This window comes from Ovis canadensis, chromosome 2 (genome assembly GCF_042477335.2).
Source record: "Ovis canadensis isolate MfBH-ARS-UI-01 breed Bighorn chromosome 2, ARS-UI_OviCan_v2, whole genome shotgun sequence".
Classification (NCBI taxonomy): domain Eukaryota; kingdom Metazoa; phylum Chordata; class Mammalia; order Artiodactyla; family Bovidae; genus Ovis; species Ovis canadensis.
Genome location: NC_091246.1, coordinates 132,844,127 through 132,867,527, shown reverse-complemented (window position 1 = coordinate 132,867,527; position 23,401 = coordinate 132,844,127). Strand labels below are relative to the sequence as shown.

Below are 23,401 nucleotides of genomic sequence, written 5' to 3'. Positions count from 1 at the left end.
AACATTTGGAAGTAATGTATTGTTAAGAGCTAGGATGTTTTGTTGTATTGTAAAGATGAAAAAACCCCACATTTGTATCCTGAAGCAGAGAAGCATTTTTTTCTTCCCACAAAAGAGCAAGTTTCAAATGAAAAGGAACTATACTTTGAAATATAACATATGTTTAAACAAATTAAAGATCCTGGGGAACTAAGTTAAAAATATCTATGAAATCATAATTTTCTAGGAAAGGAAATATAAAGGAAAAATTAATAAATAAAGCACAAAATACTCTGTCAAATTGGATAGTATTATGTCATTACAAGATGAATACTGTAAATTTGCAAATAATTATTAAAGGCAAAATTTCATAAGTTTTGTAAATAAGTATAAAAAATGAAATGTCCAGGACAGATTGAAGAAATTTTAAATTAAGTTCAGTCAACTTCTAAATAAGAAAAAGTACACACAAAAATGAAAGCAAGAAAATTATAGGAAAAATACTTGATTTTTAAAAAAATTTACACACTGAATCTCTGTTCATGTATAAGAATTATATACATTTATGTACATTCAGTGAAAGTTAACTAAAAATCATTCTAAAAGTGTGTCTGTGATTTTTTCTCTCAATTTATGACTTCACACTTGTGCTCTAACAGAGGAATTCTGTTCTGGGGAATAAGAATCTCTGTAGCCTGGTCTTCACCATATCCTTTTCTATCAGTTACCAGTAAAACTTCTTATGGCCTAAAATTTAAATGTTGGTATATGATATGGGAAGATCAGGCTTTCTTGTTGAGGGGAAAAATCAAAATGAAAGTTATGAATAGTATGTTATCTTCTATGAGAGCCAGAGGGAAAATATGAAATAAAAATTTGTAAGAAATCACTGAAAATATTCATAAGAAATTTATGAGTTAGGGAACTTGAGTAGACTAAGAAACAGGTGGATAAAGACTTTCATAAGGTACCATTTTATATTGTTTTGATTTTTGATTTGTGAATTTATTACCTATTAAATAACATTATTGTGTGTGTGTGTGTAAGTCCAGTACACCTCAATCTCACATCTGATTTAACACGTCTCACCTGCCCCATGCTCAGGCCTGACAAGGCAGAGATGCCTGCAGAGGAGACAAGTGTGATGGATTCATCCTCCATGTTTGGTCCCCTATCCCACTCACTATGCAGCTTTTTCTTGTTCAGCAATGTGGTGGGGAAGACAGGGGTCAAAGGGTCTTACAAGACTGGTGGGTTTGTTGTCATCTGTGTGACAAATATTCAAATGCTGGTTACTTTTTCTCTTCTGAGGAGCTTTTGTGCTTCCTTCAGAGACAACACCCTACCCCAACTAGGTATATTGTTCTCTGATATTTATGCTGAATTTTTGATTCCTAGTCTGTCTTTTATATCAACAATCACGCCACGAAGTCTGTTTTTCACCCTCTGAAATCTGTATCTGTTGGACAATACCTTCAAAAGACCTCTCCTCCACCTGCCCCTTGACTTTGAAAAACTCCACACCGTTTTTGTACTAACATCTGGAAGTACATGTCTCTCTCTCACCAGGATTCCTCTGCAGTTCTCCTTTAGGCCAAGGTTTCTTAACCTCTATGGTAGTAACATTTGGGGCTAGAGAATTCTTTGTTGTGGGGGATTTTCCTGTGCATATTATGATGTTTAGTGGCACTCTTGGCTTCTACCTATTATAACAGTAGCTAGCCCCCATCAGCCAAACCAAGAGTGTCTCCAGAAATTGCCCAATGACACCTTGAAAGCAAATGGCCTGATTGAAAGCCATAGAACTAAGGTAACAATCCTCTTCAAATGAATTCCCATTTCTGAATCTCCTCACCACTCTGGTATTAACAATTATCAGGCTGGATGATGGAATTTAGGTGATTATCAAATACACATGGGGGACTGCCACTTGGCAAGCCCTTATACAGTGTCTGATAGACACCTCTCATGATAATACATGGACATGTGACACCCATTTTCTCAGAAGGAACTCAACTCTTGAGATAACAGGGAAATTCTTACATCAGTGAATATCAGTGTAAGCCTACATCTATCTCTGATATTTAAAACTCTGGGCCTAAGGACTGTGAGAGCAGGGGGAAAGGAGACTTTAATTTGCTTATTAGTTTATTGACTGACTGTTTTGTATTATTCAAGCATTTAGATTAAAATGTGTATTTTATAAAAGAAAGAATCTTAGTTTTTAATATAGCTACATCAAGAAGAACATTTTATGTTTTAATAAGATTTTGATTTGGGTTTCTTAGCCAAGATCTGAAAGCAGGGTCAAGAAAAAGGGGGAGAAAAGGAGACAAGCAAAAATGTTAAAAGAGCAAGGAGGTTAAAACTTACCTTGTTTCATCAATATAAACTGCTTCCAACACAGATGCTGCATATTCGATATTCTTCTTCAAGTCGACGATGTTAACATCACCTTTTTCCAGCTGCTTCACTAAGCATCTTAGTCTATTTCAAAAAGTAGCCAAAAAAAGAAAAGGAAAGAGATTTATCATGACTATAAGGAAAAGAGTCAATATTAAATATACAAATTGGGTTAAACTTTCAACTTATCTTTCCAGGTTATTAAATAGCAATATTTCCAGGTATATTTGAGGTATAATTAAGATCAATCTTTATCACTTAAACAACTATCAGGAATTATATTCACCTCTCAATAATATTCAGAGAAGGCAATGGCAACCCACTCCAGTACTCTTGCCTGGAAAATCCCATGGACGGAGGAGCCTGGTGGGCTGCAGTCCATGGGATCACTAAGAGTTGGACACCACTGAGCGACTTTACTTTCACTTTTCACTTTCACGCATGGGAGAAGGAAATGGCAACCCACTCCAGTGTTCTTGCCTGGAGAATCCCAGGGACGGGGAAGCCTGGTGGGCTGCCGTCTATGGGGTCACACAGAGTCGGACACGACTGAAGTGACTCAGCAGTAGCAGCAGCAGCTCAATAATATTAGGGCTATAGGTTGCAGGTTTATGCACCATATTTCAAGCATAGTTTTTCTGAAAATTCAAACAATATAGGTATTTTCATAAAAGTATTCCTAATACTAGAATTTGTTCTATGGCTGTTGTTCTTCTTCAGAGTTGGCACTAAGAAATATTTAACAGGTGCTCCTTTGATCACTATTGTATCAATTATTCACTGTTTATAGCAGTAGAAACAAAAATAAAAGGCAAACAATTCAAGAAAATATAATTAAGAAGAGAAAAAAATATATGTATACAAGCTGAGTGTTTTTATTGCAATGATTTTTCAGTTGAGGCAAAACTACAAAATGTTTTCTCATGTTTTTGCCCATAGAATCATGTATCACAACTGTTTGAGAAATTTTAAAGCATTTCTGGATTTCTGACTCAGAAACTGTGATGTAATTAATACTGTTGTTTTAAGTCACTACATTTTGGAATAATTTTTTAGGCAGAAATAGATATCTCAGGGAGTGAAATAGTACAAATTACCTCAATAATTTTCTAATACTTTTAGAAATTTCTATACATTAACTATAAACCAAGTGTTTCTAAAGATACTTCCCTTTACTAAAAAGAAAAAGAAATCATGTTCTTTAGTCATTATACACTACAAATAAGCATTGTGAATACAATTCACCCATTTTCCTGTCAGCAGACAGAATTTAATTCCTTGAGAAAAGGTATTTCAGAGAGAATGGAATACATCTACCTTGAAACACTGCCTTAAAGATTGTGTAAGAGATTCTCTGAAAACTTACTTTGAGTGATTTCCAATACCAAGGTTTAGGGTATCAAGACAAGTTAAAAATTTCAGCAATGGTATTTTACATTTCTTCATCCATAAGAAACTTTATTTCTCCACGGAAAAGAGCCATACCTAGCTTAAAACTTCTTACCCAGGCAGCTACAATTGCTTTTTGTATCACATACTTTTGTATAATAAAATATTAGCAGGCAACAACATTGCAAAATAAATTCCATGTGTCGATAAGTGTCTTGTTTGTCAAGAGTCAGCAAAACAAAATAAAAATCAATGACTAAAACAGGTTACTTAGAAAGGAAAAATTAAGCCTGGCTCTGAGGCTTGTGTAAAATACTGAATATAATATAATGGAGCAACACATAGTGTTTTAGAGAATTTTTGTAATTCTATAATCTAAACACATTGTTCTTAGTATAATTTCCTTTTGTGTAGAAAGTAAAAGAAAAACTTTCATACTTGGAAACAGCTTAAAAATATACCACTCATGTATCCTTAGCACTTTGGGGATAAAAGGGAGCTGCCTCACCTGAAAAAGTCTAAAAAATCTAGCTAATGTCATAAATAATGCTAAATGACTGCACGCTTTCCTTCCAAAATCAGGAACAAGGCTCTGCTCTCACCACAGATATTCATAATTGCACTGGCTCTTTCAGCCAAAGCTACAAGGCAAGAATAAAAGGTATTTATATTGGAAGGAAAGAAATAAAACTGTCTTTGTTCACAGATAATGTGATTGTCAAAGTAGCAAATCTGAGGAAATATAGCAAAGAGTTACTAAAAGTGATAAAATGTAATAAATGATTTTAACAAGTTTACAATATAAAAAGATGCAAAAATCAATATCATACTATACAATAATAATGAACAATCTGAAATTAAAATATAAAACAATACTATTTACAATAGTTCTGCAAAGGTAAAATTCCTAGCCATAAATGTGACAAAGTATGTGCAAGCCCTATACACTGAGAACTATAGAACATTGTTGAAAGGAAAAACGGCAGATCTAAATAAATGAAAGATACACCCATGCTTATGGATTGAAAGACTCAATATTGTTCTCATGTCATTTCTCCAAAAATTTATTTATAGATTCAATGTAACCCTAGTAAATACCCCGGAAGACTCTCTTGTTATTTGTATATATTGACATGCTGATTCTGAAATTCACATTGAGTTAAGGAGCTAGAATAGTCAAATTTAACAAAAAGAACAAAGTTGGGGAATTTACACTACTTCAAGACATAAGCTTTCAAGACATTCTGAAGCTACAGTAGTCAGTACAGTATAAATGGCACAATACACTGTATTATTAGCACCAAGATAATACAATAGATAAATTAATAGATTTATAAAGTTAAAAATAGACCCACAAATATATAGTTAATTTATTTTGGGAAAAGATGAAAAGATAATTTAGAGGAAAAAGGATAAACTTCACAAGTTATATTGGATAATTAGAATTATCCATGTGTAAAAGGAACTTTGTTCCATACCTGCATCACAGATCTAAATGGATATTCTAAAACTATAAATATAGAAGAAAACATCAGAGAAAATCTTTGTGATCTTGGGTAAGCCAAAGATGTCTTACATATACCTGCAATGAAATAATAAAGCTGAATTTCACCAGTATTAAGAACTTCCAGCCACAGACTGGGAGAAAATATTTGTACATCATATATCTGATAAAGGATTTTCATAAAACATGTTAAGAACTTGCAAATCTCAATAATAAGATAAATAATTGAATAAAAAATCTGTTAATTATTTTTTTGTACCACCCAAAATGATATATTCATGGCAAACATGAAAAGATGCTCAAAATCAGTAGTCCCCAGAAAAATTCAAATTAAAACAATAATGAAATATAATCACATACTTATTAGAATGACTAAAATTAAAATAACTGATCATACCAAATACTGGCAAAGATGTGAAGCAATATAAACTACCACACTCAACTTCTGGGAATATAAATAAGTACAATCAGTTTGGAAAACAATTGCCCCAAAAGTTAACACGTATCTGTCATATGACTCAACTGTTCTATTTTTGGGTGGAGAGAAGAATAAATATATGTCTTTACAAATACTTGGACATAAATGTTCATAGCAGCTTTATTTGTAATAGACCCAAACTGGAAGCAACCCAAATATTCATCCACAAGTAAAGAGAAAACAAACTGGGCCATATCCATCCAAAAAAGTTCTATTTAGCAATATAATGAATGAACTGTTGATACACACAATGACTGAACAATGACCATGCTGAGTGATATGGGATATATGCATACTGTATGATTCAATTTGTATAAAATTTTTAAATGCAATCTATTCTTATTGAGACAGGAAAAGATCAGAGGTTGCCTGGGAATTAGGAGGTAGAGATCAAGGAAGAGAGGAAGGGAAAGATTACAAAGGAGCTGGAGGAAATTTTGATGGTAATGGAAATGTTAATTTTCTTGATTGTGGTGATGGTTTCATAGGTGCATACATATGTTCATACTTATCAAATTATAAATTATAAAATAAAATATATAATGAGATAGAAAATAGATATATGCAAAATAGATGCTTCTGTTATATATCTTTACTTTTAATCAATTCCATTAAAATACTTAAATTTTTAATATGTAATATCAAAGACATGGAAAAACTCTAAAGCAGCATTAAACTGTTAATGATTTTTCTTCAAAAAGAAAGGCACTAAAAAAAAAAAAAAAGAAGAAAGGCACTAATCTTTGACAATTCATGAGACTTTTAAAATCTGCCTGAATATTATGTACTGAACAGGTTTCGATGTTCTTAGCTTTTTGATGGGACTACTTCCTCACCTTATAAGGATCAGAACACTTAAAAGAAGACAGCAATGAAAATAGAAACCATCTTTGAAAATAATTGATTAGATCTGTTATACAATCAAGCAGTCACAGAAGAAAAGCAATTGCTACTTTTGAACAAAGAGTACTGAGCTGTAGAAAATGATTGAGTATTTTTATTCAAATATAGAACTGCCGTTTTCCAAATGAAAAAATACACAATGTAAAATGATGTAGTTTTCAGAATCAAGTGCTTCATACACTCTAAACTTAGCTTCTAGGATATTGCTATAAAACCCTATCGTGCAAAAGAACCACTTACATAATAAGGATATTATACTGAAAAATCCCATGTGTCTATGCATGTCTTCATTAATTCTAGGATAAAAATGCCTAGGATATCTCTAACACTGTAAAGCATGAGTGATGTGTATGTTAATAATTTTAACTTAAAAGAGAATTGAAAATAATCATCCTTTTATCAATGTGCCTATTTTTTACATAATTGAAATACAAAAGAGAGAAGGATATGGTTGTAAGAATGCCATACCAAGAAGCAGAAGAGGTAATGCTAAAGGAATATCTATAATGATATTAACATTATCATTAAAATATGGCCACACACAGGAACGCACAAAGACACACAAATTGGGACTGCCAGAACTAGAAGCTGCTATGTCATTTTCAGTAAGTCCTGCTTGCCTCTAATTCTAACATGATTAAAAAATGATGATAAGAAGCCGTTAAATAATGAAGTTTTCTTGTCTATTCTGCCGGTCAATGCTTAGGAAATTAAATTCTAACCTTAGTCGAGAAAGAAAGGCTTATAAATTGAAAGTCTTTTTAAGATACTTTTTTTCACACAAAGGCCAATGTTATAGTTGTAAAATCCCTTGATATCTTTATTTTATAGAATAAATAACTCCCAAAATAATTGGTATCATTGAAAAAATGAGAACTATTGTATGGAAAACATTATTAGCCTTTAAAATATATTTACATTCTACATTTAAAGAAGCAAAATGACTCCAATAAGTGGAGAACATAGAATGGAAAATTGAATTTTTAAATGCAAAGAAAAATATAATTATTCTTCATTTTCTTCCAAATCACATTTTGGGTTAACTATTTATCACTTTACTTCAAGAGTACGTTTTATTACAGAAATGGGCACTGCATAGTTCCCAACATTTTGAAGTATTCCTTTTAAGTACAGCGATGCAAACACTTGAATAGTTAGAAATGCTTTCAAGATCAATTTTGTTCCTCCTTAGAGGCAAAGAACAATAAGATCATATTAACTTTAAAGGGAGAACCAATCATTTATACCTGGTTACTGTCACACTTCTGTATTACTACGGGCTGTATCAACTCAAGGGTTTTCTTTAAAAATTACATACTTAAAAAAAAACTATGTATAATAAATATATATGCAAAAACACATATTTTAAATATATTTAAATAATTGACTATATAGATATTTAAATATATATTTGTAAAAATATAAAATATTTGTAAACTCCATTTTTTATACAGTTCAGTTCAGTTCAGTTCAGTCACTCTGTCGTGTCCAACTCTTTGCGACCCCATGAATCGCAGCATGCCAAGGCCTCCCTGTCCATCACCAACTCTCGGAGTTCACTCAAACTCTTTTCCATTGGGTCGGTGATGCCATCCAACCATCTCATCCTCTGTCATCCCCTTCTCCTCCTGCTCCCAATCCTTCCCAGCATCAGAGTCTTTTCTAATGAGCCAGCTCTTTGCATCAGGTGGCCAAAGTATTGGAGTTTCAGTTTTAGCATTATTCCTTCCAAAGAAATCCCAGGGCTGGTATCCTTGAGAATGGACTGGTTGGATCTCCTTGCAGTCCAAATGACTCTCAAGAGTCTTCTCCAACACCACAGTTCAAAAGCATCAATTCTTTGGCACTCAGCTTTCTTCACAGTCCAACTCTCACATCCATACATGACCACTGGAAAAACCATAGCCTTGACTAGACGGACCTTTGTTGGCAAAGTAATGTCTCTGCTTTTGAATATGCTATCTACGTTGGTCATAATTTTCCTTCCAGGGAGTAAGCGTCTTTTAATTTCATGGCTGCAATCACCATTTGCAGTGATTTTGGAGCCCCCAAAATTAAAGTCTGACAGTTTCCACTATTTCCTCATCTCTTTCCCATGAAGTGATGGGACCAGATGCCATGATCTTTGTTTTCTGAATGTTGAGCTTTAAGCCAACTTTTTCACTCTCCTCTTTCACTTTCATCAAGAGGCTTTTCTGTTCCTCTTCACTTTCTGCCATAAGGGTGGTGTCATCTGCATATCTGAGGTTATTGATATTTCTCCTGGCAATCTTGATTTCAGCTTGTCCTTCCAGCCCAGCATTTCTCATGCTGTACTCTGCATGTAAGTTAAATAAGCAGGGTGACAGTATACAGCCTTGACATACTCCTTTTCCTATTTGGAACCAGTCTGTTGTTCCATGTCCAGTTCTAACTGTTGCTTCCTGACCTGCATATAGGTTTCTCAAGAGGCAGGTCAGGTGGTCTGGTATTCTCATCTCTTTCAGAATTTTCCACAGTTTATTGTGATTCACACAGTCAAAGGCTTTGGCATAGTCAATAAAGCAGAAAATAGATATTTTTCTGGAACTCTCTTGCTTTTTCAATGATCCAGTGGATGTTGGCAATTTGATCTCTGGTTCCTCTGCCTTTTCTAAAACCTTGAACCAGCTTGAACATCAGGAAGTTCACGGTTCACATATTGCGGAAGCCTGGCTTGGAGAATTCTGAGCATTACTTTACTAGTGTGTGAGATGAGTGCAATTGTGCAATAGTTTGAGCATTCTTTGGCATTGCCTTTCTTTGGGATTGGAATGAAAACTGACCTTTTCCAGTCCTGTGGCCACTACTGAGTTTTCCAAATTTGCTGGAATATTGAGTGTAGCACTCTCACAGCATCATCTTTCAGGATTTGAAATAGCTCCACTGGAATTCCATTACCTCCACTATTTTTTTTCGTAGTGATGCTTCCTAAGGCCCATTGGACTTCACATTCCAGGATGTCTAGCTCTAGGTGAGTGATCACACCATTGTGATTATCTTGGTCATGAAGATCTTTTTTTGTATAGTTCTTCTGTGTATTCTTGCCACTTCTTCTTAATATCTTCTGCTTCTGTTTGGTCCATACCATTTCTGTCCTTTATTGAGCCCATCTTTGCATGAAATGTTCCCTTGGTATATCTAATTTTCTGGAAGAGATCTCTAGTCTTTGCCATTATATTTCTTGGCATTGATCACTGAAGAAGGCTTTCTTATCTCTTCTTGCTATTCTTTGGAACTCTGCATTCAGATGCTTATATCTTTCCTTTTCTCCTTTGCTCTTTGCTTCTCTTCTTTTCACAGCTATTTGTAAGGCCTCCTCAGACAGCCATTTTGCTTTTTTGCATTTCTTTTCCATGGGGATGGTCTTGATCCCTGTCTCATGTACAATGCCCCGAACCTCTATCCATAGTTCATCAGGCACTCTATCTATCAGATCTAGTCCCTTAAATCTATTTCTCACTTTCACTGTATAGTCATAAGGGAGTTGATTTAGCTCATGCCTGAATGGTCTAGTGGTTTTCCCTACTTTCTTCAATTTCAGTCTGAATTTGGCAATAAGGAGTTCATGATCTGAGCCACAGTCAGCTCCCAGTCTTTTTTTTTTTTTTTTTTTGCTGGCTGTATAGAGCTTCTCTATCTTTGGCTGCAGAGAATATGACCAATCTGATTTTGGTGTTGACCATCTGGTGATGTCCATGTGTAGAGTCTTCTCTTGTGTTGTTGGAAGAGGGTGTTTCCTATGACCAGTGTGTTCTCTTGGCCAAACTCTATTAGTCTTTGTCCTGCTTTATTCTGTACTCCAAGGCCAAATTTGCCTGTTATGCCAGGTGTTTCTTGACTTCCTACTTTTGCATTCCAATGCCCTATAATGTAAAGGACATCTTTTTTGGGTGTTAGTTCTAAAAGATCTTGTAGGTCTTCATAGACCCATTCAACTTCAGCTTCTTCAGCATTAATGGTTAGGGCATAGACTTGGATAACTGTGATATTGAGTGGTTTGCCTTGGAAATGAACAGAGATCACTCTGTCGTTTTTGAGATTGCATGCAAGTACTGCATTTCAGACTCTTTTGTTGACCATGATGGCTACTCCTTTTCTTCTAAGGGATTCCTGCCTTAGAAGTTTTACACAGTAGATATATTTATATATTAAGTAGATAAATATAAGTATGTTTATATTTTATACATATATTTAAATCTATTTGTTCTGATGAAGAAAAAGTAGTGACTCTCACCTACTACTAATAATTTATTTAAACCAGGGAAGAAAGGTTAAAGATAGGGTGCACACATAGCAGACCCACTGAAGGGCCATTTAACATTTTACGTCATTCTCTTGGACCTTGGAAAACACATGCTTAGCACTGAGCTCACTGGCCTCTCTGTGTTAAATGTCTTTCACTTGCCCCTCCAGATCCATCTACTGGGCTCTGCCCTGCTCCTTACCCTGAGGGGGAGAATGCCGAGACCTCAGCAGACTTTGGATTTGGTTTCAGGAAACAGGAGGAAGGGAGGCGTGAAGGCCCTGTTATTCTTTGCTCCTCCCTGGAGAGGCACCCACCACATAAGGTCATTTGTCAAACAACCCTCTCCAGAGTCCCCTCTCAATCTCTCTGTCTCTTTCCAAGTATAACACATCCCTGTAGTCTAATGTTATCAGCCCAGAGGTACTGTGTTATCCTGGTAGTTCCCTACATGGGTATAACAACTTTAAATATTCTTTTTATTAGTTACTCCGCAAATCACCTGTTTTTACTGTGTCAATCTTTTTACCTAACTTCTACCACACTCCCTACAGCACCATCCTCTCATACCAGAGACTTTCAACATAATCCTACTGTAATGTTGGAAAGACTATAGGGCTTTAAAGTCAGTGGGGGCTCACTCAACTTGCATTCACTTTTTCCTGGTATTCCTGGAGAGAAGCAACACCCTAAATGGAGGGTTACTTCCAGTTTTCTGTAGTGATCAGCTTTAGAGTGAGCTCTGCCCATGGAAACTGCACATAACGCTGAGGACCAGATGCTTCACAGGAGATGCAGGAGAACCATGGGACTAAATTGCCACCCTCACACAGGAGGAGCCTGATTCTGGAAAGGAGTATTTATGGGGGTTGGCTGATGCTAGCTGGGTCAGAGAATGTGCGATATCATCTTTTTTTCTTTTATTTAAAGGAAAGAAATAGACAAAAGAAGAATTGTGGTTTGCAGTACAGCCTGATGGACTTAAAAAATGCCTTTATTACTGTTCACTCCTGAAACATCACTAACATAACATAAACAGACCGAAAACATAGAAGAGGTACAAGGAGAAAGAACAGAAGATAATACAGCAAAGAAAAGCTTACAGTACAGTTTCTGTAAAACAGTGAAATATGGTAACTGACTCAGGAGATACCAAGAAAGATAAACAAAGCAAAGAGCTTTTGATGGGTGATCACTGAGAAAGCAAGATGATTAATATCCACAGAAGCTCAGACTAGCTGAGGAAATAGGGATAGCAAAGATTTTGTAATCCAAGGATCTGTCTTTATGCTCAAAATAAAATGGTGAAAATCTTTTTATAGCTTCGATTCCTTTCTTCACCCCAAGTAGCAGGAGATTATCCTTACCTACTCCTGTAGCAAACCTGGAAGAGACAAGATTGCCAGACTGAAAACAGGGAAATTAAATAAAAATCAGAATATCGAGTGATGATACCTCAGGTTCCTTTCTCCCACCTATTTACAGAATGGAGATTGTGGGATTAGCCACAGGAGAGACCAAAAAGCCCAGACAAATAAAATTTTGAAAACAAAAGTTTGTACTTGTTCTCCCTCCACCTTTCAGTGAAGCCCAGAAGGTGACAAGCACCACCTAAGACAAAGAGATTCTAATCACTTTTCAGACACATTCTTCAATATTAATGGCCTGTCATCAATGAGCAAGCCTTGAAGAAAAACCTCAAACATGAAAGACATTGATATACCTAAATAAAATAGAAACTTAGAGGAAACAGAAATAACATTGAGACAAAAGGAAAACAAAAAAACCACCATCAAAAACTGACCTCATTAGATATTACTTCATACCTGTTAGAATAGCTGTCATAAAGAAGACAACAAATAATAAACGTTGGCAAGAATGTGGAGAAAGAGAACCCTCGTTCACTGATGATGGGAATAGAATTGGTACAGCCACTATGGAAAAGAGTACGGAGGTTTCTGGCTATTTATCTGAATAAAATGAAAACACAAATTTGAAAACATATACACATACCAATGTTTATTGCAGCATTATTTATAATAGACAAGATATGAAAGTAAGTTAGGTATCCATTAACAGATGAATGGATAAAGAAAATTTGGTTTCACACACACACACACACACACACACATAATGGAATGACAAAATTTCATTCTTTCTCATGGCTGAGAACATGAATGAACTTGTAGGGTATTATGTTTAGTGAAATAAGTTGAACAGAGCATGACAAACACTATTTCACTTTTATGTGGAATCTAAAAAATAAATCAATGAATATAACAAAACACAAACAGACTCATCAATAGAGAGAACAAACTATTCTATAAAAACTTTAGATGGTGTATAATCTATAAAATTACTGAATCACTGTGTAGTACACCTGGAACTAATATAACATTGTAAATCAACCATACTTCATTTTATAAAAACAGAAAAGTAAGTGAAGATATTCATCCATGAGAGAAGAATATGCTGTGACTTTTTAAAAATAGAATGAATAATGATGAAAAGGCTCTTAGAATTGAAACTGATGAGTTATACAAAAATGTCCACAGAAGAGGTAGAGGATAAGGTCTAATAACCCATGAAGTAGACATAAAGACAGCAAAATGAATAATTGAATAATAATGATAAAATTAGAATGCTGGTTTTGAAGATCTAGTATCTAGTTAGAAAATTCTAGACATCAGGAATGGAGGAAATTCTCAAAAAAAAAAGGACAATTTTCTAGAATTAAAAATCCCCATTTTGTAAGGGCCCAACTAACCCCTAGTGTCAGTTTCATGAGTATCCAACCTTAGAGACATAGAGGACCTTGCAATTAGGAGAATCTCCCCCTGACCCTTGGTTACCAGTTTACTGTCACTATTCTGAAATTCTTAATCATTTTTGAACAAGAAGTCCTACACTTTCAACTTGCACTGGGCCCTGTATATTATGTAGCTAGTCCTGGGATCTACCTGCAATTCTATACTCAGTAAAACTATCAATCAGGTTTGAAGAAAGAATAAGGCATTTTCAGACATTCAATGACTCTTAAAAATTTAACTTTCTATGCATTCTATTTCAGGAAGCAACTGGGTGATGCATTTGACCAAAACAAGAACATAGCAAGAACTTTAATACAGAGAAGTGAAAAAGAGAAGCCTCCAAAGGAGATATGTATGCATCCTAGGAATTAACTAGTCCAGATTGAAGTAGGAGTACAGAAGAAAGGAAGTAGGAGGGATGTCTCTGGGGGTAAAAATGGAACTGATGAACAAAGAAGCTGATGGGATGTTTGGAACTTTGTTCCAACAGATCAGTTGAGCATAAAATTATAAAAATACATTGCTTATGAAATCAAGGAGAAAGAAAAAAATTATACAAGATATGTCATTTGATTGACTCTATTTGATTGAGAAGTGAATAATATTTACAAACCACACTACTAGAAACAGCAGTGATTTTAAAACAAAATGAGATATAATAAAACTCTTTTGAGAAGATGAGACTAGGGAAGTTGAAGTTAATATACAATAGAAATTTCCTCTATTAATATTACAGATGTCACTCGGTAAAGTCTGAAATTGATAAATCAAAAAATAGTAAAGGCATATCATTTGGAAATATGCAGAAGAAAAAAATAGCTAAAATGAACTAAATCATTGAGATTATTTAATTCTAGGAAATTGAATGCTATTTTTTGGTAATAAAAACAGTTTTAATGAAATAATCCCCTGTTAAAGTATAACATCTGATATATCATTCACAAAACAATAATTGCTCACATTTAACTTAGAAATCAAGTTCATTACTCAGTACTTTTGGAATCACTGACCACAACATATTTAAATGACTGAAATATAGCAAGATGTCAAAATTCATCCTGAATTGCAAGCAAAGACTTTAAAAGGGTACAAAATAATAAAATAGCTCAGTCATGATTTGATGATTATGTTGAAGCCTAGTTGTTCTAGCCTCTTTTAGACACACAGTGAAGCCAAAGGAAAGAAAATAATACATAATAATTAAATATACTCTGTTCATCACATTTTCTAGGCTCATGGACTAAACTGACTGAAAACGGGCACATGCATTTCAGATTTGAGGCAGACAAAGACAAGGAAATATGCAAAAAACAGAAAGGGAAATATGGGGAAATAGTATAACATATGAGAGTAGAGTGAACTATGATGGCTGAGTTTATTACATATCTTTTGCAAAATCAGAGGAAAGGGAAAAGCATAGTAAGCGGTGCTATAAAAGTCAAATGAGGATGTGGTTTAGAAAGAATTAAAGTTAGTACAACCTGGGAAAGTTCAAGGGCAGGAGGAGAAGGGGCAAAAAAAGATGAAGTGGTTGGATGACATCACTGACTCAATGGACTTGAGTTTGAGCAAATTCTGGGAGCTAGTGAAAGACAGGGAAGCCTCGTGTGCTGCAGTCCATGGGATCGCAAAGAGCTGGACACAAATTAGTGACTGAACAACAACAAAGTTATTAGACAAGAGGTTGAGCATGGAGAGAACACGATGAATCTGCGGTGCTCCTAAAGAGTAAGAGACTGGAAACCAGCAAAGTCTACGACTATACTGGCTGTGCAAAGCAACTTTAGCATCAGTTCCACCAAAAATAACAAAGGAAAGTTTAAAAGTGTGCTTAGAACATTTATTCCTAATTAATGCAGTACTTATACCAAAATGCTTCAAAAATACACTACCAGAGAAGGAAAATCATATTAAAATAGATCTTTAAAGAAATACGCCTGTGAAAATATGAAACTATGGAGGGAAAAGTCAACATGGAATTTTTCCAATTACAATAAATCATAAACATCAGAAAACCTAAGAAGCAGAAATATTTCCATGGCAAATACAGTTAAAATCCTATCAGCAAGCAGAGAAATAGAGAAACCCTCCTGTTAATCTTATCACCCAGAAATAGGAAAGTTGAGGTCAATTAAAGCAGAGTGTCTTGAAAGAGCAATCTTTCATTGGGATGAAATTGATGACATATTAATAATAAGTGACCAAACTGACTTTCAACAAATTGATTGAGAAGATGTCTTTTACTGAAAAGGTTTCTGTATGTATTAGATAAAATCATTTTATCCTAATTTGAATGATTTTCTCTTCCTGCTGCTAAGTCACTTCAGTCGTGTCCAACTCTGTGCAACCCCATAGACGGCAGCCCACCAGGCTCCTCTGTCCCTGGGATTCTCCAGGCAAGAACACTGGAGTGGGTTGCCATTTCTTTCTCCAGTACATGAAAGTGAAAAGTGAAAGTGAAGTTGCTCAGTGGTGTCCGACCCTCAGTGACCCCACGGACTACAGCCTTCCAGGCTCCTCTGTCCATGGGATTTTCTCTTTCTATCCCTCCCCAAATCCCTCCCTCTTTTCCTGTCCCTAATACTCCCACTTACTACTCTCCTTCCCTTCTCCCTGCCGATCTCACCCACCTCTATATTATATATGAACACTCTGGATTTCAAGACACTACTAAAATTGGAGGACACATAGTCCTGTTTGATTTTGCAGAATCTTCCCTGCCTCCATAGAAATGCAACATTCATATACATAATCTCTCAGGATCATTGGAAAAAACTCTTTCCTTCTGAGATCTCAGGAATGCTACACTGACATTGACGGAGTCAGTCTGAGAATGCACCATCATTAGTTTAAACTACTGGGTCCCAAATGTAGCACAGCTTAACAATAGGAGCATTACCTGGTGGCCTCAGTGGTAAAGAATCTGCCTCAAATACAAGATAAGGGTTTGATCCCACAGTTGGGAAGGTCCCCTGGTGATGGAAATGGCAACCCACTTGACTATTTTTGCTAAGAGAATCCCATGGATAGAGGATGGGCAGGAAGTGATGATCAAACCATCTCCAAAAACAGAAATGCAAAAAGACAAGATGATTGTCTGAGAAGGCCTTACAAATAGCTGAGAAAAGAAGAGAAGGGAAAGGTAGAGAAAAGGAAAAATATATCCATCTGAATGCGAAGTTCCAAAGAACAGCAAAGAGAGATAAGAAAGCTTTCCTAAGTGATCAATTCAAAGAAATAGAGGAAAACAATAGAATGGGAAAGACTAAAGATCTCTTCATTAAAATGAGAGCTACTAAGGGAACATTTCATGCAAAGATGGGCACAATAAAGGACGGAAATGGTATGGACCAAACAGAAGCAGCAGATATTAAGAAGAGGTGGCAAGAATGCACAGAAGAACTATACAAAAAATGACTCAGATAACCACAATGGTGTGATCACTCACCTTGAGCTATATATCCTGGAGTGCAAAGTCAAGTGGGCCTTAGGAAGCATAACTAAACACAAAGCTAGTTGAGGTGATGGAATTACAGTTGAACTATTTCAAATCCTAAAAGATGATGCTGTGAAAGTGCTGCACGCAATATGCCAGTAAGTTTGGAAAATTCAGCAGTGACCACAGGACTGGAAAAGGTCAGTTTTCATTCCAATCCCAAGGAAAGGCAATGCCAAAGAATGCTCAAATTACTGCACAATTACACCCATCTCACACGCTAGCAAAGTAATGCTCAAAATTCTCCAAGTCAGGATTCAACAGCATGTGAACCGAGAACTTCCAGATGTTCAAGCTGAATTTAGAAAAGGCAGAGGAACCAGAGATCAAATTGCCAACATCCGTTGGATCATAAAAAAAGGAAGAAAATTCCATAAAAACATCTACTTCTGCTTCATTGAGTATACTAAAGCCTTTGACTGTGGATGAAAAGAAACTGTGGAAAATCCTTAAAGAGATGGGAATACCAAACCACCTTACCTGCCTCCTGAGAAATTAGTATACAGGTCAAGAAGCAACAGTTCAAACCAGACATAGAACAATGGACTGGTTCCAAATTGGAAAGGAGTACATCAAGGCTGTATACTGCACCTTGCTTGTTTAACTTCTATGCAGAGAGCATCATGTGAAATGTGAGACTGGATGAAGCACAAACTGGAATCAAGACTGCAGGGAAAAATATCAATAACCTCAGATATGCAGATGACACCACCCTTATGGCAGAAAGTGAAGAGGAACTGAAAAGCCTCTAGATGAAAGTGAAAGACGAGAGTGAAAAAGTTGGCTTAAAATTCAACATTCAAAAAATGAAGATCATAACATCTGGTCCCATCACTTCATGTGAATAGTTGGGGATACAATGGAAATAGTGACAGACTTTATTTTCTTGGGCTCCAAAATCACTACGGATGGTGATTGCAGCCATGAAATTAAAAGACACTTGCTCCTTGGAAGAAAAGCTAAGACAAATCTAGACAGCCAGTTAAAAACAGAGACATTACTTTACTGACAAATGTCCATCTAGTCAAAGCTATGGTTTTTTCCAGTAGTCATGTAGGATATGAGAGTTGGATCATAAAGAAAGTTGAGCACCAAAGAACTGATGCTTTTGAACTGTGGTGTGGAGAAGACTCTTGAGAGTCCCTTGGACTGCAAGGAGTCAAACCAGTCAATCCTGAAGGAAATCAGTCGTGAATATTCATTGGAAGGACTGATGCTGAAGCTGAAACTCCAATACTTTGGCCACCCGATACGAAGAACTACTCATTTGAAAAGACCCTGAGGCTGGGAAAGATTGAAGGCAGGAGGAGAAGGGGATGACAGAAGATGAGATGGTTGGATGGCATCACCGACTTGATGGACATGAGTTTGAGCTAGCTCAGGGAGATGGTGATGGACAGGGAAGCCTGGTGTGCTGCAGTCCATGGGGTTGTAAAAAGTTGGAGACGACTGAGTAACTGAACTGAACTGAACAATAGGAATAAAAAGTGAAATACTCTAGAATGAATTAGTCATGTTCTACCCAGGAAACATAACAGCTGTGAACATTAAAAACTGAAAATTTAATTCTGAAAATTGATTACTGGGATGTTGGAAGATGGTAAGACAACCAGGAAAATAGTGTAGATCCCTCTAAATAAGCAACTACTGGAGACTTTGGAAATCGAGGGAAAGAGACAGTGTCTCCAGATCCTTGCTGTTCGGGGAGCTCCTGTAGAAAAAAGGAGCATAGGAGGGGCATCTAGAATCACAGAAAAGATGCAACTGATGCACAGAAAGCTTCCTTAAGGGCAGAGAAGGAAGGAGAAATACATGGGCTTCTCTCTTCTTCCTCAATTATCCTTCAATCTCCTCACAGTGTCTGCCTTTGGGTAAATTCAGCCAGATACCGGTTGACAAAGGAGGCTGGGAAATTCAGCTGTGATGATACACAGCAGAGCAGGGATAGAACAAGGAATAGATCCAAAGGCAAACAAGTCATGCCTCTGAATACACAGTAACCAGAAAGTGTGAAAAATCTTTTCTGAGATTTGGAAATGAGGCAGAAAGGTGGGTAACATGTCTTCTCTCTCAATTTTGGCAGATCCAATCAAGAGTTATCTAGAAGAATGTATGTAGGTTAGCTTGCTATTGATTAAAGGATTCAGACTTAATGAAGCTATTCGTTCATTGTACTTATAGGTTTCTGCCTTGTAGAAATCTATTGTAGAAGTGAACAACAGTTTTATCCAGTGGAACAAACAACTTCACAGCTTTAAGACCTGTTTGTAGGCATTAGCCAGTCATGCATCTATCTCAGCAATCTTATCAGAACATTGTTTATGTACACCTTCTTAAATGTCTTTTGAACAAGTCATAGCATCTTACTGATCTCCTTGTTATTTATTTAAGCAAAAATTCAGTACATATTTAATTTGTATTTGCATAACTCATGGTTTTACCTTTTTGAAAAGTATATTTTAACAAAAGTATTACAAATTTTTGTACAGTTTATACCAACACCCTCAACACATAAAACAATGAAAAATGCAACTAAATCTAGACTGGAAGAAGGAACATAAAACCAGAAAATATTTCCTCTCTCCCTTCCCTTCCTTTCTCTCTGTTTCCTTTCTCTCTTTCTTTCTTAATTTCTTTCAGAACTAATAAAGACATGACTCTCATGAATTCCTATAATATAGGTGAAAAAAAATTTTTAATGGCCCTATAAGAGATGCTCCAAAGAGCAACTACTTGGGGAAACTGCACCTTCCTAGCAGATACACACAACAGCATTGCTACCCTCAGTTCAGTTCAGTTCAGTTGCTCCATCGTGTCTGACTCTGCGACCCCATGGACCACAGCATGCAGGCCTCCCTGTCCATCACTAACTCCCAAAGCTTGTTCAAGCTCATGTCCATCGAGTAGGTGATGCCATCCAACCATCTCATCCTCTGTCATCCCCTTCTCGTCTTGCCTTCAATCTGAAAACCACAATCACAGAAAACTAACCAAACTGATCACAGGGATCAGTTTGTCTAACTCCATGAAACTATGAGCCATTGGCTAGAGCCTTCCAAGATGGACAGGTCATGGTGGAGAGTTCTGACAAAACGTGGCCCACTGGAGAAGGGAACTGCAAACCACTTCGGTATTCTTGCTTTGAGAACCCCATGAACAGTTGCTGTCCTCACCTGGATGCATTTTTTTGTTATTCAAAATACAGACCAAGGATTGATCCTGTTCCATACTCTTACTACACAGTCATAGAGTTCTCCACATATTTTGGTTTCTAAGTCCATTGCTCTTAATTGAGGCAAACAAGGCAAGTAATTCAGTAAGACAGATTTCTGATTTCAAACATGAAGTGACATGCTAAACAATAAGAAAACTGCCCAAGGCCAATTTTCCCCACGACTAGTTTTTAGGGAATTCTCAGTGGTCTACATTTTCCGGCTAGAGAATTGTTAAATACTTGAGTGACACCTCACATTAGGTGCTTTTCTGCAAATTCCTCCAACTCGATTGAGGTCAGTGGACCCCCATGTGTATTAAGATGCACTGCTACAGAATTAAGCAAGTATTTCAGATAAAATTAAATGGTCTTCTGAGATAATAATGTGCTGTTAAGCACCATCAGAATGCTTTTCATCTGGAATGATTCACAAAATCATTAAAGGCCCTTGTCTAACTGTTTTGAATCCTTGCCATATCTAGGTTATGGTGAGTGCCTGGCAAGTACCAGCCTTTGTTTTTGTTGTTGTTCAGTCGCTATGTTGTGTCTGACTGTTTACAACCCAAAGGACTGTAGCCCGCCAGGCTCCTCTGAATGCCACTATCTCCCCGAGTTTGCTCAAGTTCAGGTCCACTGAGTGAGTAACGTTGTCTAACCATCTCATCCTCTGCTGCCCCCTTCTCCTTTTGCCTTCAATCTTTCCCAGACTCAGGGTTTTTTTTTTTTCCAATGAGTGGGCTCTTTGCATCAGGTGGCCAAGTATTGGAGCTTCAGCTTTAGCAACAGTCCTTCCAATGACTATTCAGGGTTGATTTCCTTTAGGATTGATTGGTTCTATCTCCCTGCAGGCCAAGGGACTCTCAACAGTATTCTCTAGAGCCACTACTGGAAAGTATCCACTCTTTTGCACTCAGCCTTCTTTATGGTCCACCTCTCACACCCATATGTGACCACTGGAAAAACCACAGCTTTGACCATACAGACCTCCGTTGACAAAGTGATGTCTCTGCTTCTTAATATGCTGCCTAGGTTTGTCATAGCTTTCCAAAGAGCATGTGTCTTTTAATTTCATGGCTGCAGTCACTGTCAGCAGTGATTTTGGAGCCCAAGAAAACGAAGTCTGTCACTGTTTCCATTTTTTCCCCATCTATTTGACATGAGATAATGGGACCAGATGCCAGGATCTTAGTGTTTTGAATGTTGAGTTTTCAACTCTTAGTTAGTCTATTTAATGTCAATCAATCCACAGCACTAGGCCTATGTGAAATCTATGTTCTCTGTGTCTGAACAAGGGACTATGATGACTTCTAGATCTTGATCTTTCTGGAAGATCAAAATTTCTTCACGAAGCATCTCTAATATGGTGATTAAACAGGTCAAATTCTTGAGAAAATATAATTCTTAGTTCTTTCCTTCAATCCCACAAAGATTCCAATTTACATCAAAACAAAGGCCAATCTGGAAATGAGCATGGTTAAAAATGTGACTAACATGAGTCAAATCTCCCAGAATCCCATGATGCAGCACCCAGATTGCACCCATGTCCTCAGAAATGAAGGGCTGCCCACCAGGAACCCTGGCCAGAAACAGCTCCTTTTCCCAGCAGCAGTTTGCCCACCCACCAGGGGAATCACGCAGCATATAGTATGGTGCATATGAATGGCAGCGGTGGTTCCATGCGGCAGATAAACATGAACTCCATGCTCATGACTGGCATGCCCATGGGTCCTGATAAGAAATTTCTGACATCTCTACACCAGGACCTCCAAGGAAAACACTGTACAAATAACCCTGCATTAGGATTATTGGGAATGAAGACTCATTGCTCTAGGCACCCAGCTTCGAAGAAGGGACCAACTCAGCTCCATTAAGGACATTTCAAGTGACGTCATTTGAGCAGGATTGAATATTAAGCTGAAGTGTGATATCTACCTGTTTTTTGTGTTTTTTTTTTTCCCTCCTTCTCCCAAGGACCATGTGTTCAAAACAAATATTTTGGGCATTCTGCCTTCTTGGGATATTATTATGGAGGTAAGGTGTATTTCTGATCACAAAAGTGTCTTGTGTCACTTTTTTTCTGTTTGGTGATCCACAGTCTTTGGAGAAAATGCAGATGTGCCAGAGAACATTGGAGAAATCCAGAGATTAGAACACCTCATTTCTTGATAGTTGTGGTATTGGGTGAAGACCATGGTCCCACCCTCGAGCGTTTTTGTCATAGGTTCTGTCTTGTGGAGTTGGCATTTCCAAGTTCTCTTCTAAGGACAGTGTTGATTTGCTACTCTTGGTTGTCCTAGACTTTTTCCTAAATAGGATTTTTATCTGCCCCTCATGTCCTGCATTACACTTCCCTGATGCTCAGTGGTAAAATATCTGCCTGCCAATGCAGGGGACACAAGAGATGCAGGCTCCATCCCTGGGTCAACAAGATCCTCTGGAAGAGGGCTTGGCAACCCACCCCAGTATTCTTGCTTGGAGAATTCCATGGATAGAGGAGCCTGGCAGGCTACAGTCCATAGGGCAGCAAAGAGTCGGACATGACTGAGAGACTGAACATACACATCATATCAGATTCTTGTCAATGCTCAGAAAAAAATGGACAGTATTTCATGCAGATAGAAATGTTTAAGAGCAGGCTTAGAAGTCAATACCTGCTTGGTTTTCCAGAGACAGTCCTCACCCTGGTAAGCTCTATTTCATTCTCTATAGTAGATCAGCAGTGGTTAATTTGAAGGAGGGTGTGGGGAGAAAAATCTGATAGAACTGACCAGCCCAAGAAGGCTTTAAGTTTTTCATTTTATTTTTAATTTAAGAATACAAGCATTAATGTGAAAGTTTAAGGCTGAAACTCCAAGGTTCAACTTCACTTCTCTCTCCCTTTTTTTTCTTTCCCAGACTTCTTATCATAGCAAATAATAGACTTTCATAGTTTCTTAGAGACTTTCCATAAATTATCTTCTA

The 23,401-nt window shown here is 36.8% G+C and overlaps 1 protein-coding gene across 1 annotated transcript in view; it reads right to left on the bottom strand.

Moving 5' to 3' along the window:
- Positions 1-23,401, bottom strand: part of PDE1A (phosphodiesterase 1A) — a 294,992-nt gene that overhangs the window by 119,464 nt on the left and 152,127 nt on the right. The window contains exon 2 of the mRNA XM_069577054.1: positions 2,353-2,466. Within this exon, the coding sequence (XP_069433155.1) occupies positions 2,353-2,466 (114 nt within the window). The remainder of the gene's footprint in view (positions 1-2,352; positions 2,467-23,401) is intronic.